The sequence below is a fragment of the Anas acuta genome, chromosome 1 (genome assembly GCF_963932015.1).
Source record: "Anas acuta chromosome 1, bAnaAcu1.1, whole genome shotgun sequence".
NCBI lineage: Eukaryota > Metazoa > Chordata > Aves > Anseriformes > Anatidae > Anas > Anas acuta.
The window spans coordinates 14,539,763-14,564,407 of NC_088979.1; the positions used below are offsets into that span (position 1 = coordinate 14,539,763).

Below are 24,645 nucleotides of genomic sequence, written 5' to 3' on the forward strand. Positions count from 1 at the left end.
GAGAGCAGTGATGGTTCTATTTCATATCTACGTATGTGTAAATTGTATATGTGTATATATGCATGAGTTTTGTCTCCCATGTGTGTATGTCTGTGGGCATGCATACATGCAGGAGGGGTAACCAGCCTTTGGGTGCAGCCAGGCACTGCTGCTTTGGCTGTAACAAGATGTGTTGTGATCCTTGCAAGAAGTGCTGCAGTGGAGTTCATCATGATCCATGACTGCTGTGACCATGATCTTGAGAAGCAGGTCTCTGTTTTGCTTCTCTGAACATGAATATTACTGAGAATACCAGGGAGGAACCCTCTTTCTAGACTGTGACACTTACTCCTATAGAGTCATAATACATCTTCTAATGTGTTCATCATCACTGTTAGCCTGGTGACTTGTTTTTAAGTTTTCACAGCAACTGGATTTTTTTTTTTTATTTATTTTTCTTTAGGGCATATCTAAACAAACAAGGAACAAGGAATGAGCTCAGACATTCACACTTATTGTCCTATTGCTTAATTCTTAGCGCTCTCCTTCACTCTGTTGTGGGCCACGCCAGTTTTCAATAAAAGTCAGTTCTAGAGGGAGTTGACCTTGCAGAGTGGGGATGCACAGCCAGTCAGCACTATTCAGCCCCAAGGCTTGAATCAACTTAGCAGTATAAACACAGCCCAACAGTCTGTATGTTCAATGAGATGAAAAGGAGCAAACAATCCCTATTCCATTTAATGCCAATTTAGGGCTCTTAACACTGCCTTACCCACAAATCACACAGTTGTATTGTCTAACTGAGAGTTTTTGTAGGGTGATAGGACAAGGGTTTGAGAAATCTGTCCGTTCTGATAATATTGTGAGGAGAGTACAGGTTTACAATCAATGCTTCACTAAGAGGTATTCAGCATGCTGATTTTGGTAAAATAAGAATCTGGAATGAAGAGGACACTTAAAATAAACAGGATCCTAGGAAGTGCATTCACTTTAAGTTTATGTTTATTTTTCCCCAGAGGGAAAGAGGTAGAGCTTGCCAACCTTTTAAGTTGCTTGCTAACTGCATAATGAATGGGGATAAGTTAACTTCGACTATGTTTTCAATTTCCTCAGTGAACCAGATGCCAATGCATTTGACGTTTTTCTGTCAACATTTGAATATAAAAGCCTCCTTACACACCTAAAACAATCTTCAGTTCTTCCAACTTAATCAAGTTTATCTTACAGATTTGATAGAACTACAGTTCACGGGATATTTGGAACTATTGATCTAATTTAAGACAAATATGAGGATGTGAATATGGCTATAATATTTGCTTCCTTTTTTTTTTTTTTTATTCCTGGAATACTTTGCTATTCCCTTATTAACACTGAATGTGTGTTCTAAATCTAACTTGAAAAACTGTGTTCTTAAAAATTATGTCCGAAGATTGAAAACCCATTTATCCACCACGAGTGATGTATCTACATCTGAAGATATTCACGTATGAATAGTATGTAAAACTCCAATCCTTTTGCTCTTGAATTAAAAGGCACAACTCCAACAACTGTAGCATCTGAAACATTTTCAGGAACCTGAAATTGAGAAGAGAAGGTGTTAGCAAGGAAACAAAAGAGAAGGGAAAAAAAAAAAAAAAAAAAGGAAAAAAAAAAAGGAAAAAAAAAAAAGAGAGAAAGAGAAAGAAGGCCACATTAAAACAAACAAAAATCCCATAGTAATGAAATTTGTTTATGAATTAACTTAAATTTACTTTTCAAGGGAGAAGAGATAAAGAAAAAAAAAAAAAAAAAAGCTTTAAAGACCTTATAGCCAACTCCAAACTTGGATTTTCCCTACCTCATAGAATCACAGAATCATAGAATGGCTTGGGATGGAAGAGACCTTAATGATCATCTAATTCCACCATTCCCCTGCCATGGCCAGGGACACCTCCCACCAGACCAGGTTGCCCAAAGCCCCATCCAGCCTGGCCTTGAACACCTCCAGGGATGGGGCATCCACAGCTTCTCTGTGCAACTTGTGCCAGGGCCTCATCACCTTCTGAGTGAAGAATTCCCTCCCTACCTATCTAAATCTTCCCTCTTTCAGTTTAAAACCATTCCCCCTTGTCCTATCATTATCTGCCCAAGTAAAAAGTTGCCCTCCATCTTTTTAGTAAGCCCCCTTTAAGCATTAAAAGGCTGCAGTGAGTCTCCCCAGAGCCTTCTCCTTTTCAGGCTGAACATCCCCAGCTCTCTCAGTCTTTCTTTATAGGAGAGGTGCTACTCTCAGCAAGTATTTGTTGTGTCTTGCTTACGGGCTTGAAAACCCTTAACACCCCTTCTTCAGATTACAAAGTATTTTACTGTATGCACATGCCTAGAACAACCAGTCTATTTTTGGCAAGGATTTCTTGGTCTATTGTTGTATAAATAATTTCTCCAAATGTTTCTTCCCTGATCCATTTTTTTTTTTCTAAAATGGTTTTAATACCCAAACATTTACCACTCTAGTCTAAATATTCCTCAGATGAACTACAGCTTGATTAGGAAGACAACTGAAACTTCAGAGAAAATGGCAACGATCCTCTGGGAGTCAGCCTGGGCATGGTAAATCAAGAATCCTTCAGAAGGAAAAGGCATCACGTCTTTCTGCCGGGACTTCTGCTTTTGATAAGTTTGTATGTTGAAACCTTTATCTATCACTTCTTAGCTTAACCTTTAGCAAGGAGAATTTTATTTTAGAAACTGAAATACAGAAAATACTGTAATTGAAAGTAAAATGTTGCCACTTCTCTTTTGGACTTGTTCCTAAGGAATAAAACCAGATTCTCTATTCTTCACCATGTCAGATGAACAGGAAGAACAATCCCATCTTCTTTTGCAGGGGATAGAACTGATTGGTTTTCATCAATTTTCATAGTTTCTGGCTCATTTTTTCTTGTTATTATTCCAATTAGAAGAAATATATTCTTGGAAAAACTTTAAGACAGCATCTGCATATGATTTTATTCAAATGATACTGTGCAGATTAAGAAACATGGGAGACTCTTACCTAGCTTGTGCCTGTGTCTTAGAAGGAGTATGTCATTTCCTCACTGAGACAGTAGTGCTTTAGTGACTGAGCCATAATCACTTATTTGGAAGGCTAAGAGGAAGCTCATTTCTTTTATACTGGTCCTTTCAGAATGGAGTCAAAGGGTGGGACTGATGCTGACACACTAACTGCACAGTATGATTTGAAAGACACAAGGAATGAAAGGAGGGGGATACACCAGGTGAGGAAAATAGTACAAGGACAGAATTTAGAAGAATCCATGCACCTGTATAATATATTATCCTGGTATATTACTGTGGATTTTCAGCCTTTTTGATCATTTGTTTTACACGTGGAAATTTATTCTCACCAGATAAATTACTGAAGTAAACCAGTGTACGTATCTTCTTATGTAATTGGCATCTGTAGACAAAGTGGTGAGCTCTCTCATTTGTTTCCTTTCCAGAGGACATGCACAAGATTTAGGCCACACAATTCACATCTGTAAGCCAGAGTTCCACACTCTTCTTGCAGACTTGGACATGGGACTGGGGAGAGGAATTGTTTCATTCAGCATAGTTTCTGAGGCATACTACGATCATGAGACCACTAACACTGCACAGAAAATCAAACAGCAGCTTAGAATAGAAAATAGAAAAGAAAAACACCAATTGATCCAGGAGGAGGAGTTTGTAAAGAGAATTAACCTCATGATTCCTGGAAATCCAACTGAAATGGTTACCTTTTTTTTTTTTTTTTTTTTTTTTTTTTTTTTTTACGTTTTTTTTTCCAAAATCCTTAGAATGTTTTTGTTTGTTTGTTTGTTTGTTCCTTTTGGTAGAAAATACAGAAATGTCAAGTTTTTTTCAAACTGTTTGATGGTTCTGTTTTGACAACACCAGTCTTTCCTACATTGACCCTATACTTGTTGACTTCAGGCTGTGCTGCCCTAACTCATCCAAAACAGACACCTTTGAAAGGCTACCCTCACTCTTCAATTAGTCCTGATTGCTCTAGCCTGTCTCTTAGGTTGAGAAGAATGACAAGCATCTTTTCCTTCAGACATTTACATGGGTGCCAGTCTGTTCCCAGGTGTTTATTATCCCTACGTCCTTAGACATGTTTGTCTATCCTAGGGTTGAATTTGTAGAGGTGACCAAGGACAGTCCCAGTGCATGATAGAACTCATTATCACCAGTTCTCTGGCAGAATCTTAATCTCACTTTGAGCAGGGTGAATTGCATGAAACATCTCTCTTCCTCTGCCTTTTACAGTCCAGGAGGTGCTGGCATTATAACTAGAAATAAAAGTCTTGGTTGATAGTCTATTGGCTCCTGCAGAAGTCATAATTGTGGAGAAAACAGCAAAGCGATTGGAAAATTTCAAAAGAAGAAAGATTTCCCCTCCCTCCAAATGACTTTTTTTGTTCTTGGTGTTGTATTTTCTTTCTTTTTCTGGACAAGCCTACAACAACCTCGGGCTTGACTTTATGGAACAGTTAAATACCTGTCTTATACCTAAATACCATCAGGACCCATGGTGCAAACTGTCCTCTTTTATGTGACTTCCTGAGCTCGCTTCAGTAAGCACTCCCATTGCTGTCCCGGTAGACAGAATCCTACACGAACCAAGACAGCCAGCGTCTGCATTACCCTTTCATCCACGTGGATGAAGGCTGGACTTTACCTATGGGGGAAATACGTATCTATACATCGCCTTTGATAACTTCCAGATCAGAGGGCACTATAGCACCAATCTCTGTTAGCCTCACTGTTGAAATTGTCTCTTTTGTGTAGAAATGTAATACGGGTTGGACTGAAGAGTGTAAGAATGAATCTAGAGTTACTGGAAGGAGACTTCAATTCAAGGGCATGTCTCAGTTCTCCTAATTCACATGGAACTTCTCCTTTTGTCTTATGCTGTTTCCTTTTGGCAAGTTTAGGTGGCTTTTTGCCACTTTTTTTTTTTTTTTTTGGGGGGGGGGGGGAAGGATCTCTTCATATTTTGTGGTAGCAGACCAGACATGTAATCAAGAATCTGGATCTTGATAGGCATCTCAGCCCAACAACGCTACCTTCTATGTCCTTTGTGGATCTAGTGCTAAATTGCTTGCTTAAATCGCAATAGAAACTTTGTGGTCACATTGGGAACTGACTGCAGTTTTCCAAAGCCCAGAAGATGCAGTCCATACTGGAGACTGTCTTTCCCTCCCCTTTCTAAGAAGAATAGAAGAGATTTCCTTACACCATCAGAAACAATAGCAAGAAACAAATCTGCATAGGAATTTAGACTAAAACATTTAAAATAAAACCCCACACATAAGGCATTTCACAAAGGTCAGACAACAAATATGGCAGTTCAGCAAAGACCTCACCATTTTAGTAAACAGAACTGAAAACAGAGCAGTTTCTCCACCCTCCCAGTCTGTTTGAGGGTTTAGATTGCCAGCCTCTCAGATGGCCTAGGTTAAGATTCATGATTACGCAATGAAGGATGCTCGTCAGACTGAATGGACGATGACATTTGGGTACCTTATTTTACACTGCTTTATAAACTTTGTTTAAACAGTATAAACAGTAGACAAAGGAAACTGGATTTTGCAATAAAAGCTATTTTTATGAAAGCAAAACAGTCACATGACCTCTTACCCAGCTTTTAAAAGAGCAATAGAACTTGCTTTGCCTGCCAGCCCTGAAAAAGACTGAATTTAATGTCAAAGACAGAGGTCTTGTTAGGCAACAGTGCTACATTCCAAATCTTACATGTTTATAGCTTCCCCTATTGCTATAACCCCACCCTCTCAACGAGAAAAAAAAAAAATGCAGTCAGGTTTAACCCTTCATAGCTTTTGACTTTTACTGCAGTGGAGACCACCCTGATTTTTCACCAGGTAATTTTTTCAAAGCAAAATATATTGATGAGTAGCTTGCATACATGAGATGCATTTGTAAACACTGAGCTCACATGCACTGCAGGAGAGAATTCAAGGTCTCTGTGGGTACGAAGCATGCTGATTTCAAATGATCCATGTCAAGCTATGCTGAGATTTGTCACTGACTTACCCCTGTCAGTGTAAAAGCAACACTGCAGGCAAGCCCTCGCTTGTTGTTTGCTAATTTCAGCACACACAGATTTCTTCTAAGTCACTCTAAATATATATATATATATTTATATTGTAAACATGCCCTGCTGGAAAACTACACACATTTTCCTTTTGAAATGAAGCTTTTCTTTTCCCTGCTGAAACTTTTTATAATCTCCTCAAATGTGGTATCACACCTTGTTAACCCCTCAGTACTCGCTGAATTTTGGATGTGATAATCCAGAAATGGAACCCCTAGAAAACCCCATTCAATGAGAAGGAAAGCCAAGGAATATCAGCGTGAATGATGTAACAAAGTAAGTGTCAAAATAAATAGAGTAACTAATTTTAAATTCAGTAGTCAAACACAAAAAAAAAAATGCGAAAAGAATAATTTTAAATATAAACAACTGGGTGACGTTGTTATTTATAATGAAGAAGCTGTAAAACATGAATGGTGTGGCACAGAAAGCAACATAGGGTGCAAAGCTTCCTGAGGGTGAGTGGGAGGAGAAGAGACAAAGTAGCTCAAGGCTGGGTAGGATGGATGTGCCAACAGTGCGAGGGCAGGAGCACAGGAACTGGGATCCTGGAGATAGCTCTGTCATTCACTCGTAGGTACGGGGGAGTGGGGCTAAGCTGGGATGTGCAAAACACTGTTGGGGTAGATAATAGATAGCAGTCTTAGATCCTTTATCAAGAAAGAGCATAGGTGGAGAATAAGGTGTACGGAGCTGGGAGGGAGATTAAATGCATTTGTGATAGGAAGGACAGGCGTGTTTTTTTTTCAGTCACTCAGCCAGCACCTCCACACCTGGAGCTGATCCCTGAACCCTTACTTTAGGGGCACGTTGGGTAGATGTATATACCTCATGTGAACAGTAGGCATTCATGCCATCATACTCGTATTTATATCACATTCAAGACAGTTGAAGTATGGAGTTTAGAATGCTTTTTAGCTCACAATTTGGTAGATGTTTCATCAGCTGATTAAGTCTGTAAACTCTAAGGGCAGCACTGACTTGGGACTCAATTCAGCAGCCTACACATGAGCACCTAGTTCCACCTGAGACAAAGCAGAGCTTCCCTTTAAGGATCTGGCAGATATATCATTACTTGGAGCACACACAGACTCTAGCTGCCATTCCAGAAAATCAGAAAAGGAATATCTAGGGCAATCTGAAGGATACCTTGGGCATCTGAAATGTCTCTCTATGCAATTAAATTGAGATCTTGATCTCCCCTGATGATAATGGAAGCTTTGCTGGCCTGTAAGTGCTAACAAGTAGACACCTCAAATTACACCTCCAAAGCTGAAACACACCTCCAGGTCTTAGCTCTCATCTCTAGACCCAGTGCCATTTGAAATGCCCACCCAACCTCCAGTCACCAGACTGGAGGAGCACAGTTGTCCCCTAGGTCTTTTGTCATATCTGACAGCCCAATGGAGATGTTGCAGTCCCTTGAGGGATCAAGCAACTGAGTCAAGCCTCCAGCATCCAGAACATCAGTAACTCCTACAAGTACCCTGATCACTGCCCAGAGAAAAGCAGCACGTCCCATAGCCTGGTACTGCTGTGTTCATGCAGGTAGAAAGGAGATTAAATGTTACACTTTTAAAAGTATGGAAAACTTGTTAACAATATAGAGACAATCTGTTTTCAAATGGGAAGATGTGAGTATCAGAAATCAGTCAGGACAAAAGCATATCCATAGGCAAAATGTAATTCTTAACATATCTGTAAAAACTCTCTTGGGAGACTAACAAAACACCTTACAGTATGGCTACACAATTACTACCTTGTCTATAAATACTAAAAAAGAAACAAACCAACAAAGAAAAAAAAAAAAAGGAGCAATAAGAAGAGTTTAAAATAGTATTGCTGAAGAATTTTCACGTCTAAATCCAAGATTACTTCAATATTTCATATTAGCTAGGCAGTCACTGAATCAAAGTAATAAGATCCTTAGCACTTGGACAGGCCCCAGAATTGACCCCTTCCTGCTAAGTGCCCCAGTCAAGAAGTTATAGAGACAAATTCAAGTTTGTTTTCTCTAACTACTATAGTCAAATGTTATTTTCTACATGGAGAAATGGTTTCTGAGATACAATTACCCAGATCCATTGTAAGCCTTTGTATGTAAACAGTGACTGAAAACTTTGTGTGTGAGCTATGTTCTTGGCTTGCATTCGTAGAAGAAAGGGGTAGTGGATGAATTTGGAACTGGGCATCCCAGTTCCTACTTGTGCATACGAACAACTCCTGTATTGCTCAAAAAGCGGAACAGCAACTCGGAACCCTTTTATTTTCTTGGTGGTTTAAAAGAAACTGTAACATATGTCTGATTTTAAAAAGGGTGTTTAGAAACCAGCCTTCAAGGGAGAGCTTTAAGGCAGTGAATTTCCAGGGGAGTATGTAAATTGTAAAGGGGAGATGAGATGAGAGCGTCTGATCTTTTTTTTGTTTCCTCCTTTGAGGAAACTTCTCTTCCTTGGTAGGCCTGGATGGTGTCACACACACTGTGCTGGGTTTCCTGGGCCTCACTCTAATTCTTATTACGCTTCTCCAGGCATCTCATATTTCTTTTTCAAGGAGCAAAGAAAATGTAGGCATTTCAATGCTTGTTGCTTTGATGCCTACACTCACTTTTGGTATTTAGCCTCACATGTTTTCTTTTACTACTTATCTCTAAATACTTTTTATGATGCAAACTGTAAATTTTCTATTTTGGGACTGCTTTTTGAATTAAGCTTCATAATTGGCTGCAGTGCATATATAAAGCAATATACACAAGTTCTTTGGAGGTTATTAATGTAACAGTCTCTTGATTAAACTAAAACAGGCAACACGGACAAATCTAGCATAAACATAACCATCTTTTCACCCTGTCCCGTGTGTCAGGGAGATGAGACTGGGCTGCTTTGTAAAGGGGGATGAGCTGAGAGCTGCGGGTGATGATAAGGCCAGCAGGGCAGAGCCTTCCCTGGCACTGCCCAGTCTCACAGCACCCCAGCCAGAACTGCAAAGCAGGTCCGGTGGCAGTGACCAGATTCAACCACGAGTTCAGGTCACCAGGCAAGCCTGTAGTGACAAGACGGATTGAGCTTGAGGTCAGGCTCAGGATGGGTGAGGTTCACAGCCAGGCACAGGCATGCCATCCACACAGATCCAGGAAGGAGCAAAGGCAAGAGGTAGGGCTGATAATGGAGTTCCCAAACCAAGAGGACCAGGCTCCCATTGAGGCACCTCACAGCTCTTGCAGCTGCCTGACCCAAGGTTACTGCAGAGCTGGCCTTGAGTGCAGGCAGGCACATCACTGGGGAAAAGTGTGTTGCCAAGTCTCTGCACCTCACCCGAGGTCCTGACACTGTTACCCAGAAATAAGTTTGTTAGGACAGGGGACACGACACCAACCCCAGTAGCCGAAGCAGTTAGGAGCAGTGAACTTGGACCTTCTCATCCTGAAAAGGCTAAAATGCAGATCTCCCTCTTTCTGGGTGAGAGCTCTAGTCACACTGTATGAAGGTGGCCACTTTGAGCTCTTGGGTTGTGTTTTGAAAGAAAACCTGTGGCATTTATCTGCAAGCAGAGGTGTTGTTGTCTGTCTTCCTCAGCCTGGCTCTGGAGGGGACAGGGACTCCTGCCTTGCACCTTTGCACTACTGAAGGGCAGAAGTTGGTGTGAAGGTGGAGTAAAGGGAGAGTTCAGACATGTCATAGCCTTTCCTATTTGCTAAGTTATTGGTAATTTTAATTAACTCCCATGATATTGAGCCCTTTCTCTTCTGTCTGTCTCATGGACTTGTGAGTCTGGTGTTTTTTATCAGTCCAAGTACCTAGAGATGGATGTTGATATCCTGTAAGTCTTCTGCTGATGCTGGAAGGCACCGTCATATCATACATAGTGCCTCCTGTTCTGACCACAGCACAAACAAGATGCAGGATCTGGCCTGTAACTTACTCTCAGTCAGACTCTTCCCGTGTCCAGTTTTGCACATACATACACAGGTACAAAAGAGACATGGACGTACTGGAGAGAGTCCAAGGGAGGGCCACCTAGATAAGGAAAGCACTGCAGCACCCTTTCTGAGGACAGGCTGAGAGAGCTGGGACTGTTCAGCCTGGAGGAGAAAAAGAAGAGGGAGGATCTCATTAATGTCTATAAATACCTGAAAAGAGGGTGCAAAGAGGACAAAGCCAGGCTGTTTTCAGTGGTGTCCGTGCCAGAACAAGAGGTAATGAGCACAAACTGGAACACAAGAGGTTCTGTCTGAGCACCAGGCAGCTCTTCTGTGCTGTGTGGGTGTGGGAGCACTGGCACAGGTTGCCCAGAGAGGTTGTGGAGTCTCCTCCTTGGAGATCTTCAAAAGCTGTCTTTACGCAGTGCCAAGCAAGCTGCTTTAGATGTCTCTGCTTGAGCAGGCAGTTTGACCAGATGGCCTTCAAAGGTCCCTTCCAACCTTAACCATTGTATGATTCAGTGATTTTAATACTGGAAAGACTTAATTCTTTCACAAATGTATGCTCATAATTATCCCTTTCCTCCTCTCTTTCACTAATTTGTGCAGATTAACCATCCCTCAGTGATGTTGAAGACTTCTGCCAGCAGGGCAGAGCTGCTGCTCGGGTTCTTTGGGTTCTTTGCCGCCTCCCTGCCTGGAACCAGCTGCTGTTCCACCAACAGCTGACCTTTGCCTCAAAGACTGATGCACTTTGCAAAGGTGCAACAGGGCTGGTCCTCTGTAATTTGATTTTTGTTTGCCATGGAAAGGCTGGTTTGTTTGCTTTGCACTTAAAGACCGTGGTTTATTCAGGACTGTAAAACTCTTCAAAATCATGTGTAAGTAAATACATGAAAAACAAACAATACTGAAAATAGGTCTGGCAAAGACTGAGGCACTACTATTGCTTAATAGTATATTACTTACAAGACTTCATTCTGCAGCAGAAAAACATATTTTCGCCCTCAAAATATCTTCCCTGAGACCATAAAATCCTTAGCAGCATGAACTTAAAAAAAAAAGTTAAATGTTCATGTTTAAGACTTCGACTATCTACTTTGTGTTGTTGTGAATGACAGCACAAGATGAAGCCAGTACTCAAATTCCAAGTCCCAATCTAACTTCTACTGCTGTAAAGTGCTTAAAATTGGAAATGTTGAATTACAAAACTACGACAGGTACATTACACAACATTAAAGACATTAATTCAGTAGCTTAGAGCTTCCTGTCCTGATCCTCCTGAGCCAGTTCTGAAGTCCTTACTCATTTCCTTACCTCTGATTCATCAAAGCATTTAAACACTCTTGATTTCAGTGGGATTTGAGCATACAGTTGTTGATTCGACATTTGAATCAGAGAAAATCTTCACTAAAGCCAGTGTTCTTGTATTTATTTATTTATTTATTTATTTATTTTCTCCCAGAAGTCTAGGACCTAAAGTTTCACTTTTTTTTTTTTTAAAAAAATCTATATTTGAGTCTACACAACTTGAAATTCAGAATGTGTGTTTGGTAGTTGTTGCTACACATCACTCCCTGCCCAAACCAGTTCTTTCACTTGGGCTATTTAATCTCTGGCTGGTAATATTAGTGGCAAGAGGAATTCACCAGATGAGGTAGCACTGGAGTAGGTGGAGAAGTGTTGAGAATAAGGTTATAATTATTTGTTTCAGGTGTCACCGTTTTTGATCATATTTAAGTACTAAGTAGAAAGGCATGTTTGTTTTGTTGTTGTTGTTTTGTTTTGTTTTGTTTTATCCCACGATAAAAATCATTTTTATATTAATCCCAGAGTTGAATCTGTGGGATGTCTTTCCAGGGCCAATGCCAGTGGTTTTATCTCTGTTCTCTGCTCTGCCCCCAGCACACGCTGCATCTTTGTGCTCTGCTTTCCCCTCAAATCAGACACAATTCAGCTTCAGGGATTTTTTTTAATTTTTATTTTATTTTTTTTTTTAGGAAACAAAAGAAATAAACAATATTAGAAACAAACAAAGCTACTGCTAAACTTCTTACATATAAACGGGTCTGCTGGTTAACCAAAGGAGCAGATTAATGGGGAGATGACATTTTTGGAGACCATTGCTGTTTTTGGAGCCAGGGTGGATTGTTAGGGGATGTAGCATAAGGCAGCAGCCTTCTGCTCTTGCTGCTGTCCCTGAAAAGGGCAGGAAATTTCCGAGATTTTGCAATGCGTCTCTCGCTTTACTGGGCTTTTACAAATAACTTCCTTAAGTGACAACATACTTTCCTCAAATTTTCCACTGGGAAAAGCCTGGAAGCACAACCTCAGGATTTCCCCATGGGTCAACACTTTGGGAAGTAAGAAGCAGCCCTGATTCATTACAGCTTCATAATTCATAACTTTGGGCGTTTCGTAATTCACTTTTGGCATGACCGGGTGGCGTTGGCTCAGCCAACAGCGGTGGTCCCACTCCCGGGCATGCACAGGCTCTCCTTCGGCAAGCCTGATTTTTTCCAGCGCATGGATAGGAGCAGAGGGAAGGAGGGAGCGGGTTGATGTTTAATTAGAGTATTTTCTTTATGAGAACCACAGAAATCCTGTCAGAAGTTGGGCCCTGGCGGTGCAGGACGAGGCGGCGGAACCTTTTTGAGCGGGTCCGGGCCCCGCGGCGGGAGCGAGCCGGGGCCGCACCGCCCGCGCCGCGCCGTTACCGAGGCAACCGCTGAGGTGGCGGCGCTGTGAGATGGCGGCCGGGGAGCGGCGGGGCTCGGAGGGCTTCGCTTTCCGTCTGCTGCCACAGAAAGCCTTCCCCTGCCTGCAGAACAGCGACATTCGGGACCGGCTCCTCAAGTGGTGGGCGTGGGGAAGCCCGCTGCCCCCCGGGGGAGGTTGAGAGGGAAGGAAGAAGCAGAGCTCTCGATATGAACCGGCGGCGGGTCCGGGTGCCCCCTCCCCATGTTATTATATACTTGGAAGTCTCCTCAGTATTTTCAGTATTTTCTGGCGGTACAAAGCGCTTGTTCTGAGGCGAAAGGTGTTGATCCTTGTCTTCCAGCCTCAGCCCCGGTCTCTTGCATCTCCACAGCTGTGTTTCCCCAGCCCTCCACGGAGCGCTGTGTGTGTGTGTATGTGTGTGGATAAAAGACAGAAAAAAAAAAACACACCACAACAGTGTAGGCACTGGTCTGAGAGGGACCTCATGTAGTGTGTCTAGGCAAATGTGCACAGTGAGTAAGTACCTACTGCACATGCAATACCTGTTGCTTCTCATTTCTCCGTTTCAGGTCCATGCACGGCAGGATCACGGCTCAAGCGTTCAGTTTTGACCAGCAGTTTAAGCCCTATCAGAAGGATGAATTTGTTTGGGTAGTTTTAAGTCCTTTGTATTTGAAATTATATATACTGGAAACCTAAATGATGGAAAACACTGGAGCAATGTTAATGTGTTATTTGCTCACTTTGAAAGTAGGTAATTTAGGTATGGTGCTCTAACCTTGTCTTGTGGGTTAACTGTATTGCCTACTGGAAGTATCTCAGTCTATAGTATAGAAACTTGATACTGTTTTAAGATAGAACAATTTAATTGTTCAAGCCTGAGAATGGGAATCTGAGATGGATACTGATTTTGGCCACCACTCTTAATGTTGGGAAGTCCACCTAGGACTTTATACATGCCGTTTGTACTGTTAGCTTAGAGCTATTACTGCGTTATCACAGTAAATATACAGTATAATTACACATGCATAAGCACCACGTATCTGAAAGTGCATCATTTTTAAATTTACTGGATACCATTGCTTATACTGGAATTGTGGGCTCTCAGCTTTTTGAGACTCATCTCTCACACTGATTTTGTGACCTTGACTTATATTGTCTGCAAAGTCAAATCTGTTCATCTGTTTGCAGGTGGAAAAAAATGATCATCTGTGGTTTTGAAAACAGCATGGTCTTCAACTCTGTTTTAAAAAACAATCAAAACAACAACAATGACAAAAAACTTTTTTTATTTGCCGTAGGTGTATTTTATATTGTTATCTTGGATGAAGAATTGAACCTCTTGGTATTTTAAAGGAATACACATAAAAATACAGTAATATTTCATCTCCCACTGAAAACATCTCAAATTATTGAAGTTGTAAAAAAGTTTTACTTTGTTAATTATGCATTTAGGTTCTCAATGCTTGTCTCCTTTGAATTAAAAATGTAAAAGTATCACTAAGAAGTGATGAACTCCAAGTAGCTGTGAATTAATGGAGGATGAGGCGAGCATTACTTTACACAGTCTGATCTCTCTATGTCTCAGAGAGGTGATAATGAGATTTGGTGATGCAGACATTGAAAAATCCATCATTTTCCTTAGCAGCTTGTTCAGTGATTATTCACTCTGGTGGTATGTGTATACATTAGGTTGCGTTTTCTTAACTGACTTATATATCATTTAAACTTGTCAACTATCAACATCACTATGCACTTTTTACTGATAAATTAATAAGATGGAATACAGCAGATCTAACTGCAGGACATTTTTTCCATTCCTTCAATAACCTATGGATTTCTTCTGTATCAATTTAATAATTTCTACCTATCTACACTTGTCAAAACTTCACTTTATTTACAAAATGTAAATTTTAGCATTTCATTTTTTATCTCAACAACATTGCATGCAGAGGTAGAATTGTTACATGTCATTTTCCTTCTGCACCTCCAGTGATTTCATTAATTCTTTTTGTCTGTTCTTGGACTGTAAGTTCTTAACTGCAAGAACTTCATAGTGCATATGTAGGTGTCTATGAAGATACTGAGTCTTCCAGATAATGGCAACACAAAGTGACAAAAACATGTATTTGATGGTATGAAATTTGGTATCCAAAGTGAAAGGTCATACAGAATGCACTTCCTAATTGGATCCTTAGAATTGATTTTGAAAATATCAAGGGCACTGTATACAACGATTTTATGTTTGATCTAATTAACTCTTATTCTTCTATTTGAATATTAGGCATTTTTTAATGATCCAAATGTGAACTCCAGTTTAAAGTTGCTCTCACCTTCAGGACAGTGGACTACATTGGGTAAATTTAGAATAAATTAATCTTAAAGAAAAAAGTTTGTTCTGTAACTGTTTTATTTTAATTTACTATTTTGTAATGATAAGAGTTCATATACTGTACCTTCATCTGGTTGAAATATTTTAAAGAATGAAAGAATGACTTCTTTTACTAAATAATAGGAAAAATATTTTATTTTTTTTAAAGGCTTAATTAACAAATTTTACTTTTTTTTTTTTTTTTTTTCCTGAGCCCCACATTGATTCATAAGCCAAGCTACTAGAGGTGGTTTTAAACTCTGTGACATCCAGTTAACCTAATCATTATCCAGACATAACCATTTATTCAGTTGAATAATCTGAATTATTATTATGCCTTATTCTTAGATAATATTTGGAGAAAGACACTTATCTACGTATGTAGCTACCTAATTTAGGAGAGATTGAGATTATTGCTCTGTTACAAATTAAAGTAGAGGAAGCAGAAAATTAGATATCGTATATACACAAGCTCTGGGGTGTGCTGTATCCATACATTAAAAATTACCTGGGTGCAAAGAGAGATCCATGTGATATGTTGCTGTAGTTGCCATCATGGTATAAGGTTGATGTTTACCCTATCATTATACACTCATAATGCTTGATTTTGTCTGAAGATGTAGGTGAGATGCTGACAAAGAAAGACCAATAGCACATGATTTTATGGCAACACTTTGAAACTGCTTTTTTCTTTAAATTATTGTGTGATGAGACATAAAATGTCATGGAACTACATATGATAATGTAGTAGGATTTTGCACATAAAGTGAGCTCTGATATCTCCAAAGTGATTCTCCTTAATAGGAATACTTAAAAAGGGTATTGTGGGAAGTCCTCAGTTCTTTTGTTTTGTCTGCAAGTAGTTTAGTATGTGTAAATATTTAATGGAGCTTTGGGAATTTTCTAGCTTTTCTACTTCATCTCTCTGGAATTGGCATAGGTTTTCCACACTATATACAGTGACAGTAGACATTGACACCTGTTTGTCAGCAGAATCCATTTTCCAAACTATCCCACTGTTAAAACAATTGAATTATATAACATGCAAAAACATGCAAAAAAAAATGTCAAGTCCCCCTTTAGGAGCCTCTTTTTCACTCTGGCAAAAAGAAGATAAATATATTTCAAAGCCTGGGTGAACCTTTTCCTGCTTTGGGCAAGAATCTTTTACGGCTATCTGTCTAGCCTATGAATTGTCAGTCCCTGTAGTGAAGGTCAGTAGGTTACATACCTCATGTTAAGAGCAGAGGGTCACTTGCCAAGGATCCCAGCTTAACTCCTGATTCTGCTCAATCTTCCTCAGCACAGAAGTAATACATTTTGTTTTGAGGACTGGAAGGGTTCCCTTTTTAAATCCTGAACAGCTGGTATACCCCATTTGCTCTTAAAATTTCATCTTCCCATTCTTTGCCTATTTTTGGTGAGGAATGTTGGCACATTTTTCTATAGTTAGTCTTCATGTGCATTTTTTGAAAATATAGTAAGAATTAGCTTTGAGTGGGAGGAGGTACAAAATCATCTAGTATTTCCTTCTTCAGACACTTTAAAATACTAATCCAGACATACAAGTTACTTGTCACTGTGGAGTAACTTTTAAAAACAAGTTTCTGTTCCTGAATTAAACTACTAGTAGTGTTTTTGTTTGATTTTTTTTTTTAACCTGAAGAAAATTACATAATCTTTATTGATTCTAATACTGCATTTATTATTTATTCTTTAGCAAACCAAAATGTAGATTTTTTTATTATTTTTTTTATTTTTTTTTAGGGGATGATCCATAATATAAAGTGGAGTTTAGATAGGTTCTTAAATCTTCCTCCTTCCTCCAGCATGAACTTGGACAGAAAGTATTTGTAGACCCTGTCAGCTTTGTTTAAAACTTCAATATAATATTTTAGAGTTTTTTTGTTTTGTTTTGTTTTGTTTTGTTTTGTTTTGTTTTCCAGGCTGCAGTCCTCTTTTACCTTCTTACTAAGAGTTTATTTTCCTTTTGAATTCAGTGGTTATGGTTTCACTTTCATATTTATCTCCACCTCTTTTCTATTAGTTGTCTATCTCCTTTCTGTAAAATCTGTCTCTCTAAGTTTTACTGCTTTTATGGCTTTATTGCTTTTTTTTTTTGTTTAATCTCAGTGTTTGTTTCTCTTTTCTGCTTTTCATCCTCACCTTAATTTTATCAGACATAATATCCCCAGTCAGCATCAAGGAGTGTAAAATGTCCCTCTCTTCCCAGCTCCCCCACATGCTGGAATTCCCAGTAGAATCCCACAATAATTCATTGTCTTAAGTACTCCAGTTTTAACATTACTCGAAATACAACTTTTTAGGTAAACTATACATAAGCATATTCTCTCCTCTGTTTCTTTTGATTAGATATGCTTTATTACCTCTTCTTACACCACACTTGTTAACTTACTGCAGTAGGGATGGATTTTTTCCCCTCCTCCTGACTTCCTAACAGAGTACCTGACAGTTCTGTCACGTGTTTTAAGCTCCCTTCATCTCTTACTTTCATACTTCTAAAATAGAAGCAGCACAAGGAATACATTTGATGCATTCCAACTTATGTATTGACTCTTGTATTTTTAAATAGCAGCAATGAAAACTAAATGGTAGTTTTTCTTTTGACACATTACCAGCCTTGCACCTGTCAGCAGTCTTAAGGAGGCAGGACTGTATCTGCTTAAACTCAATTAACACTTGAAAAGTTATCTTCAAAGGATAGGGATACATTCTTTTTTCTGTAAGTAAAAATTCAGTATTTGTCTAAGAAAGACTCTGAGTTGCCATACATACTTGAAGCTTAAATGATTTCTGGTTTTGGAATTGGGTTTAAAAATCTGTGAGGTAATCTTAAATAATCAATTTTTTTAGGCTGCTGTTACAGGTTTTCATTTGCAAAAATTGTAGATGTTGTTTGAATTTTATTTCTTTATTTGAGTATTTTTATTCTTTATTTGAATTCTGCTTCTGAAGTACCAACTTTTTATAACTGAGTACTAAGCTTGCACGATATATGTTCTATGTAAACTGTTTTGTAAATAGCAAGTTGGAGAGGTTTCCTTGAGGAACAAGTCTTTTTTAAACATTGGTGGAATTCTAGATGTATCTATTCTGGGGTTTATCTCCACAATACTAGATAAGCAACATGTTCATTTAAAAGTATATTGGCAGCACTTTGTAGATGTTCCAAAAGTAAGAAGTTTTGTTTCAATACTTAGCTCTTTGTTTTCCACTTGCAGAGTTGTCGGGACATTTCTTCTTCCTATTTTATTGCTCATTTTTATAGTGTTATTAGAGCTGGTTACTCTTTTCCAGGAAATTCTGAAGTTTCAAGCCTCACCTCTCAAATGGAGAATAGGAGCTTCCAGTATATTCAAACTTTTCCATTTACAGTTTAGTTGTATGAAGTGCTGAATAGGACACAAAGCTCTTGATTTTATTTTTTCTTCCAACAGATGTTTTCAGGACATCTTTTTTCAGAGCTGAAGTGTGTCTCCTTTCCTTTCCTTCCCCTTCCCCCCCCCCAGTAAAATCCTAACAAATTGAAGGCCTATAAATAGATCACTTTTTTATACTTTGAGCTGGATAACTAGGAAAATGTAAGATATGTAAAATGTCTCTCTCTTTTTTTTTTTTTCCAAGTCGTTTAACATCTGATTTTTATTAATCTTGAATCAGTTTTTGATTCATCTATCTTTACAAAATAATTTATATGTTAGAGGACAATTTATTTCTTATTAAACCTCAAAAAAAAAAAAAATTCCTGTGAAAGGAATGCAGAGAACTGAAAGTTAGATGAGTCTGTGGATGAGGAGTTGGAAGGAAGTAATAACTAACTAACTACATGAAGGTCTCCTTCCCCTCCCTGCTTAGGTTAAGAGGCTTTAAGTCACTTTTTTTTTTTTCCAGACTTGTGATTTTGGTTACTTTTGGTAACCAAAATACTTTTGGTTAATGATTTTTTGATAATCCCTACGTGGACAGCAAAGAGAATGTCCTAAAACTTTTTCTTTAACAAAAGTTATCCTTTGCCATAACCATATCTGTAGATGTGAACTCAAGCAATTAAATGCCAAGCTTTTCCATATAATTTCTTTACATCACATTGGCCCAATTAAAAAAAAAAGTACAGTTTCATGATGGTACTTATGGCTTAATAGACATGTTTTCAAGCCATCTATTTATAACTTCTAATTGCTTTTCCTAGTGTTGATCAGGTAGGTGTACAGTTTACCTGGATTTATGTATCAAAATTCCACTGTTCAGACTTAACCTGTGAATAAATAATCTCTATGGATAATATCTGAGATTTTTGGAAGTGTGAGGGAAGAGAAATGTTTGGTTATGCTATGCTTGCAGAGATTAGGATCAGAATGGAGAGTCATATATGCTTTTGGAAGCACCGCTGTTCATGCAGCTTTTTTTGATGTGTTTCTGTTTCTGAAATACTGTTGTCTAGAGTGAAACTTGGCAGTTTCCAAAATATTACTCCTAGTGATCCTTTAGATCAGTTTGCCAGCTCACCACTTTTGAGACTTCAACAGTCTTTTGATAGTCTGATGTTGACTGATCTACCATTGAGGGAATCTACAAATGAGAAAAGATGGGAGTAAACTCCTAGACAGCTAGAATTTTGTGAATATTATTTCTGCTGAGAAACATTGCCAGTGTGTGCCCCCTCATGTTTTCCCTCATGCTCATCCTTTGTCATGCCCTCTCTTCCTCTCCTTTTCAGAAGCACTCTGAAGGATGTTCAGGGGGGCTTGGAGATGACCAGAGCACGTGTTCACAGAACCATAGAATGGTTTGGGTTGGAAGGGACCTTAAAGGTCATCTAGTTTCAACCCCCTGCCATGGGCAGGGACACTTCCCACTAAATCAGGTTGCTCAAAGCCGTGTGTCTCGCTGAACCCTTGGTCTGTAGAGAGCAGATGGAACTGGACTGTGTCCAGTGCTTCTTAAACATATGAGTCCAATGCTATTGAAGGTGTCTCAAGTTACCAACACCATGCATACAGATCTGTAGATGTAACACTGTATATAAAGAAGATATGTTCCCTTATGGACTGATACCTTGTTAAACAAAGTACTACGGAGTACCTCAGATGGCACTAAATGTCTATGAGCAAGAATATCCAGCCTCAGATGATTCACAAGCACAGAAAACAAAAAAATACAGGAAAATGTACCTGTACTTACTGTTTGCAGAAAGAATACTCCTTATTCATGCAGGAAACGCTGACAGTACTTTTTTCATCTTCTGAAATAGCTGACTAGTAAAGCTTACAGTGGGTAGCTACAAAATAATTTTGTGAAAAGTTCAGATAAAAGAAAAATGTGTTGGGGTTGTGGGATTTTCTTTTATTTTGCTTTGCTGGCTGCTGTTAGCAGCTTGTGACTTTTCTACTTTAAATGTGGTATTTTGTTCTTAGATATAACTTAAGTTGTGGAATATGATTTTCTAGGGTGTGATCTAACGCGATGTGGAGTTTCACATGGTGTTTTATCTAATATTTGTTTCGACTGATACTGTTGCCAACAGGGGGAGCAAACACATGAGCCTTAATGTAGTGTTAGTGTTTGGCTGAATTTAATGTTTTCTTTACCCTTGTTTCTCAGCTTTCTTTGTTTTTTTTTGAGGGACTGTATGACTGAGTCATACTTATGTGGTTTGTAGTTTTTGTGTTTTTTTTTTTTTTTAAGAATATGCCACACAACCATTTAGAGAAGTTAATTAATTCCACACCATATCAAATTATGAATGATTGTGAAACAATTACTACATGGAAATTCTTCTGTTGTATTTATCACAACAGGCTTGATGTGACTCTTTCCTTTATATTCCAGGTTCCAAAGTGACGAAAATTGAAGCTACAGTGGTGCCCTGTACACAGATTTCGATGTCATTTTTTGATCGGCTGTACACTGAAGGACTTGTTAGAGAAACTGGACACATTGTGAAATGTTATGATGAGTATTATGATGATATTCTTATCTCTGATGAATTAAGGAAGGTCAGTACAGCAATGAATAATTCTTTCTAATTTCTTGTACTCCGTTAGGTTTCAAAGGACACGTTTTTCAGTATTTTTCCAGTATTTTTTTTTTCTGACACTACCTTTGAAGATAAAAACGGGAATCGAAAGCCATGTGATAGAAATGATTAAAGCACTGCAGTGTCTGAGTATCAAAACAGTGGCTATTTTCCAGTTGGGCCCTCTTATCTTTTCAATTAGGAGAAAAAGGTAAAACCTTCTTCTCCCCACCACTTTGACAAGCACTCACTGCTTGGGGATGCGTGGGGAAATCCAGCTACTCTTTTTTGTAGAAAAACAAGAGGAGCCAATGGAAGGGTCCTATGATACCCAGAGCTGCAGGATCACCCAACCATCCAGGTAGCTTATGAAACTGAGTGCACTCAGTAGCTGCTTCCTGAAGCATTCCTCACCAGGAATGCTGACCATATCATATGTGAAGGTATTTAAGGAAACGTAGCTCCAGATACTTTGAGCTAAGATAAAGGAGAGGAAACTAAGAAAAGAGAAATGATTTTGTGCTGTAAGATTGGAAAAGGACTAAACATAACCCTTAAATAGGCCTGCAAGGTGAAAATTCTGTTTGTCACCTTCCAGTGGAGGTGTTAGAGAGCAGATAATTCTGAAAAAGAATCTCTCTTAAGAGTGTCACCTTCTTAATCAACATGTCTTCATTGTAAGTGTTTCTTTTGACTTCATAAGCTAAAACAAATTTTTATTACTTATGTTTGTTTAGCATTAGCAAAGCATAGTGTGGGAGAACTGGATTTTGCTCTTCCTTGTATATATAATCAACTTAAGTGCTTAATAATTACAGAGTTGCACTCATTTGCACTTGGCAAATCCTTTGAAGACGATGTATTTGAACCAGTGACACTGGTTACAGGATGTGGCCTGAAATACTGGTCTGTCTTGTAAAGTTCTGGGAAAAGCAGAGAACTCAAGCTCATGTTTGAATTTCAGATGTGGTCTGTAGCCTAGCAGTTCAAAATGCTATCTATTTACTTATAAGTTGGGTCTGTGTGAAATGTTTTCTGAAAATTAAGTATATTTGATGTAATAAAGTTAGAGGCAACATTTAAAATGAGTCATTGGATTTTCAGTCTCTCTTCATTTTCCTTCCCTTGGAAGAAATGCGTGACTGCTTTTACAGGGTGAAGGATACACATTGGTTTGTAATGAACATGATTCCTACTTACAAGACTTAAGACGGCAGAAAGAACTAAGAGTCAAATCTTCCACAACTGAACTCAAAAGCTTCAGATTCAATTAGTCAGCACCTTAGAATTGTAGACTGTAGGGGGCAGCAAGCTGTCCAGTGTCCTGGTGTCAGCAGGTGGCAGAGGGTGGCCCTCAGCTGTAAAACTTCATGTTTCATTTCAACCTGGCATGCCTTCGCCTGGTTCAGCTGAGGAGGGGTTGGGATATGTATGTGGTCACCAACAACAGCTGCTGTCCTGATCCTTTGTTACTCAGACGTGTAGTGAAACTATAAAGAGGGCCACAGAGCAGTAAGTTCAAGTCTAGCTTAGACCTGTTTGCCTGCGTCTAGGTTGGTACCTACGTTTTGTTGTCACGCTGAACTACAGTTCCTGCCCACCCTTACAGCTGGAAGTGTCAAGGCTAATCTGTCAAGAACCCTGTGTTCACACAATATTGCAGCAAAAGGCAGGTGGGACACATGGAAGCAGCTGAATAGCATGCCTGGCTTATCCGTGGTACAGATAAACGCTCACTAGACTCTGCAGTAAAGAATGGTGTGAATTTGAGTGATCTCCTCTGGGATTCCTTTAGGAATGGGAGATAACTGTAAAAGCTTAGAGGCAAAAAGCAAATGCGGTCAAAGTTACCAAAGACAAACTAATTGGTAGTGATCAACATACCAGATAGCGCTAGATTATTTTCAGGTTATTGATTGTTTCATTAGGTTGATGAGCAATTAAGCAATGAATCACAAGACTCTTGAAAAATATCCCCTTATGTTTTGTGGGCACGAATCTGACAGTCGTATTGACAGTATTTTAAACCTAATTGTATCATAGGAAGAAGGATTTAGAGAAAAGTACTAATTATTTCCACCCCTTATTCATATAAAACATAATGAACATAACTGTGTGATATACAGCAAAGTAGTTGTTTGTATACTTAATTGAAAATAAGAATTTTTCATCTGTTTAATTTCTTTATTATTTTCTTGTTCCATAAGGTCTTGCTTCTGGAAGATTCGGACCATTACAATATATTCAGTCAATCAGACCGCAAAGAATTTCTGTTCTGTCTTTTTAAGCATCTTTGTATTGGAGGAGTTCTTTGCCAGTTTGAAGACATGCTTGGGCCATACTTAGAAACTACCAAAGCTTTATATAAAGACCTGGTGAGGCAAGTGTTTCCTTTTCTATACAGTTGTGTATGTATGTGCTGGGCATAGATGCTTTGTGTGAATTACTGTAAATTTACTGTGTGTTACTGCTTCAAAAATAGGTCTGTTATTTAATAAATCTGCAAGCTTATTTATGTTCAGCTATTAAAATACCCTACAACAATGGTAGTAGTTCAGTGGCAAAATATATGCAATTTTAATGGCAGTTGTCCTGTATAAAACCTTTTTATTGTATCACAGGAATGGACATTGATGTTTTGTAGTTCACTCCCATTTTAAAGATTTTTGTTTCTGTAGTCCTCTAATGAAAACATCGCATGCCACTGGAACTAGATTGTATTTCCACTGTCGTTGATAAAATATCAAGTTAGTCTTGGATGGATAGTCTTGGACTACTTTCAAGCTGTTCTTGTTTTAGGATTTAAAAACTGAATAACATCAAATTATTTTTTTTTGGTTCTGTTTATGCTTTATTCCATCTGATTATTATTATTTTTAAAAATTCAGTTGGATTTTGGCATTCTTTGCCCCACAGATACACTTCTTGCAGCATATAGCTGTGGAGGAATATGGCTGTTAGCATGACAGTGAGCTAACACATTTTTTTGCCAGGTCTGGTATATGGAATTGTTTGGCATTTATGTATTTTTTTCCTGAGATGAGAGCAATTGATCAAAGATGTCAATTCAGGGGAAAAAAAAAAAAAAAAAAAAAAGCAACTTTCTCCCTTTTTGATATACCCATATGATGACTTCACTGACTGACAAAATAGTTAGTGAGAAATGGAATGTCGTTGTCAGTTATGCATTCCTAGCTGAGCTAATGGGAATATGCAGCTCATCAGCCACGTTACTAAAATTCTATATTGTATTCCTATTCTATACTTTACCACCACAGTATTGATGGAACAGTGTAAAGGACAGTATGAATCTGAACAATAGAAAACAATTGCAGATCTCTGAGATGTGAGATAGCATCCACGCTATCAGAGTTCTTGTACTAAGTAATGCACTGGAGTGAACAAAACAAAGACTTCAAATTGTTTAGAGTAGGAATAGTGTGGGTTTTTTTGTTGTTTTTTGTTTGTTTGTTTGTTTG

General features: G+C 38.7%; 1 protein-coding gene and 1 long non-coding RNA gene across 3 annotated transcripts in view; one reads left to right on the forward strand and one right to left on the reverse strand.

The window, feature by feature from the left end:
- LOC137849880 (uncharacterized) lies at positions 1–16,491 on the reverse strand. 2 transcript variants are annotated; one of them, XR_011092125.1, is made up of 4 exons: positions 16,361–16,491; positions 10,040–10,199; positions 3,366–3,543; positions 1–1,554 (listed from the first exon to the last, which is right to left on the reverse strand). It is a non-coding gene; the product is annotated as an uncharacterized lncRNA (long non-coding RNA). The 2 variants fall into 2 exon arrangements; XR_011092128.1 differs by lacking the exon at positions 10,040–10,199 and having other exon boundaries at positions 2–1,554; positions 16,361–16,481.
- The window catches only part of CFAP300 (cilia and flagella associated protein 300), a 22,178-nt gene continuing 9,821 nt past the window's right edge, over positions 12,289–24,645 (forward strand). The window contains exons 1-5 of the mRNA XM_068669995.1: positions 12,289–12,896; positions 13,328–13,409; positions 15,043–15,115; positions 20,980–21,146; positions 23,374–23,546. Coding sequence (XP_068526096.1) covers positions 12,787–12,896; positions 13,328–13,409; positions 15,043–15,115; positions 20,980–21,146; positions 23,374–23,546 — 605 coding nt within the window. The 5' untranslated portion in view covers positions 12,289–12,786. The remainder of the gene's footprint in view (positions 12,897–13,327; positions 13,410–15,042; positions 15,116–20,979; positions 21,147–23,373; positions 23,547–24,645) is intronic.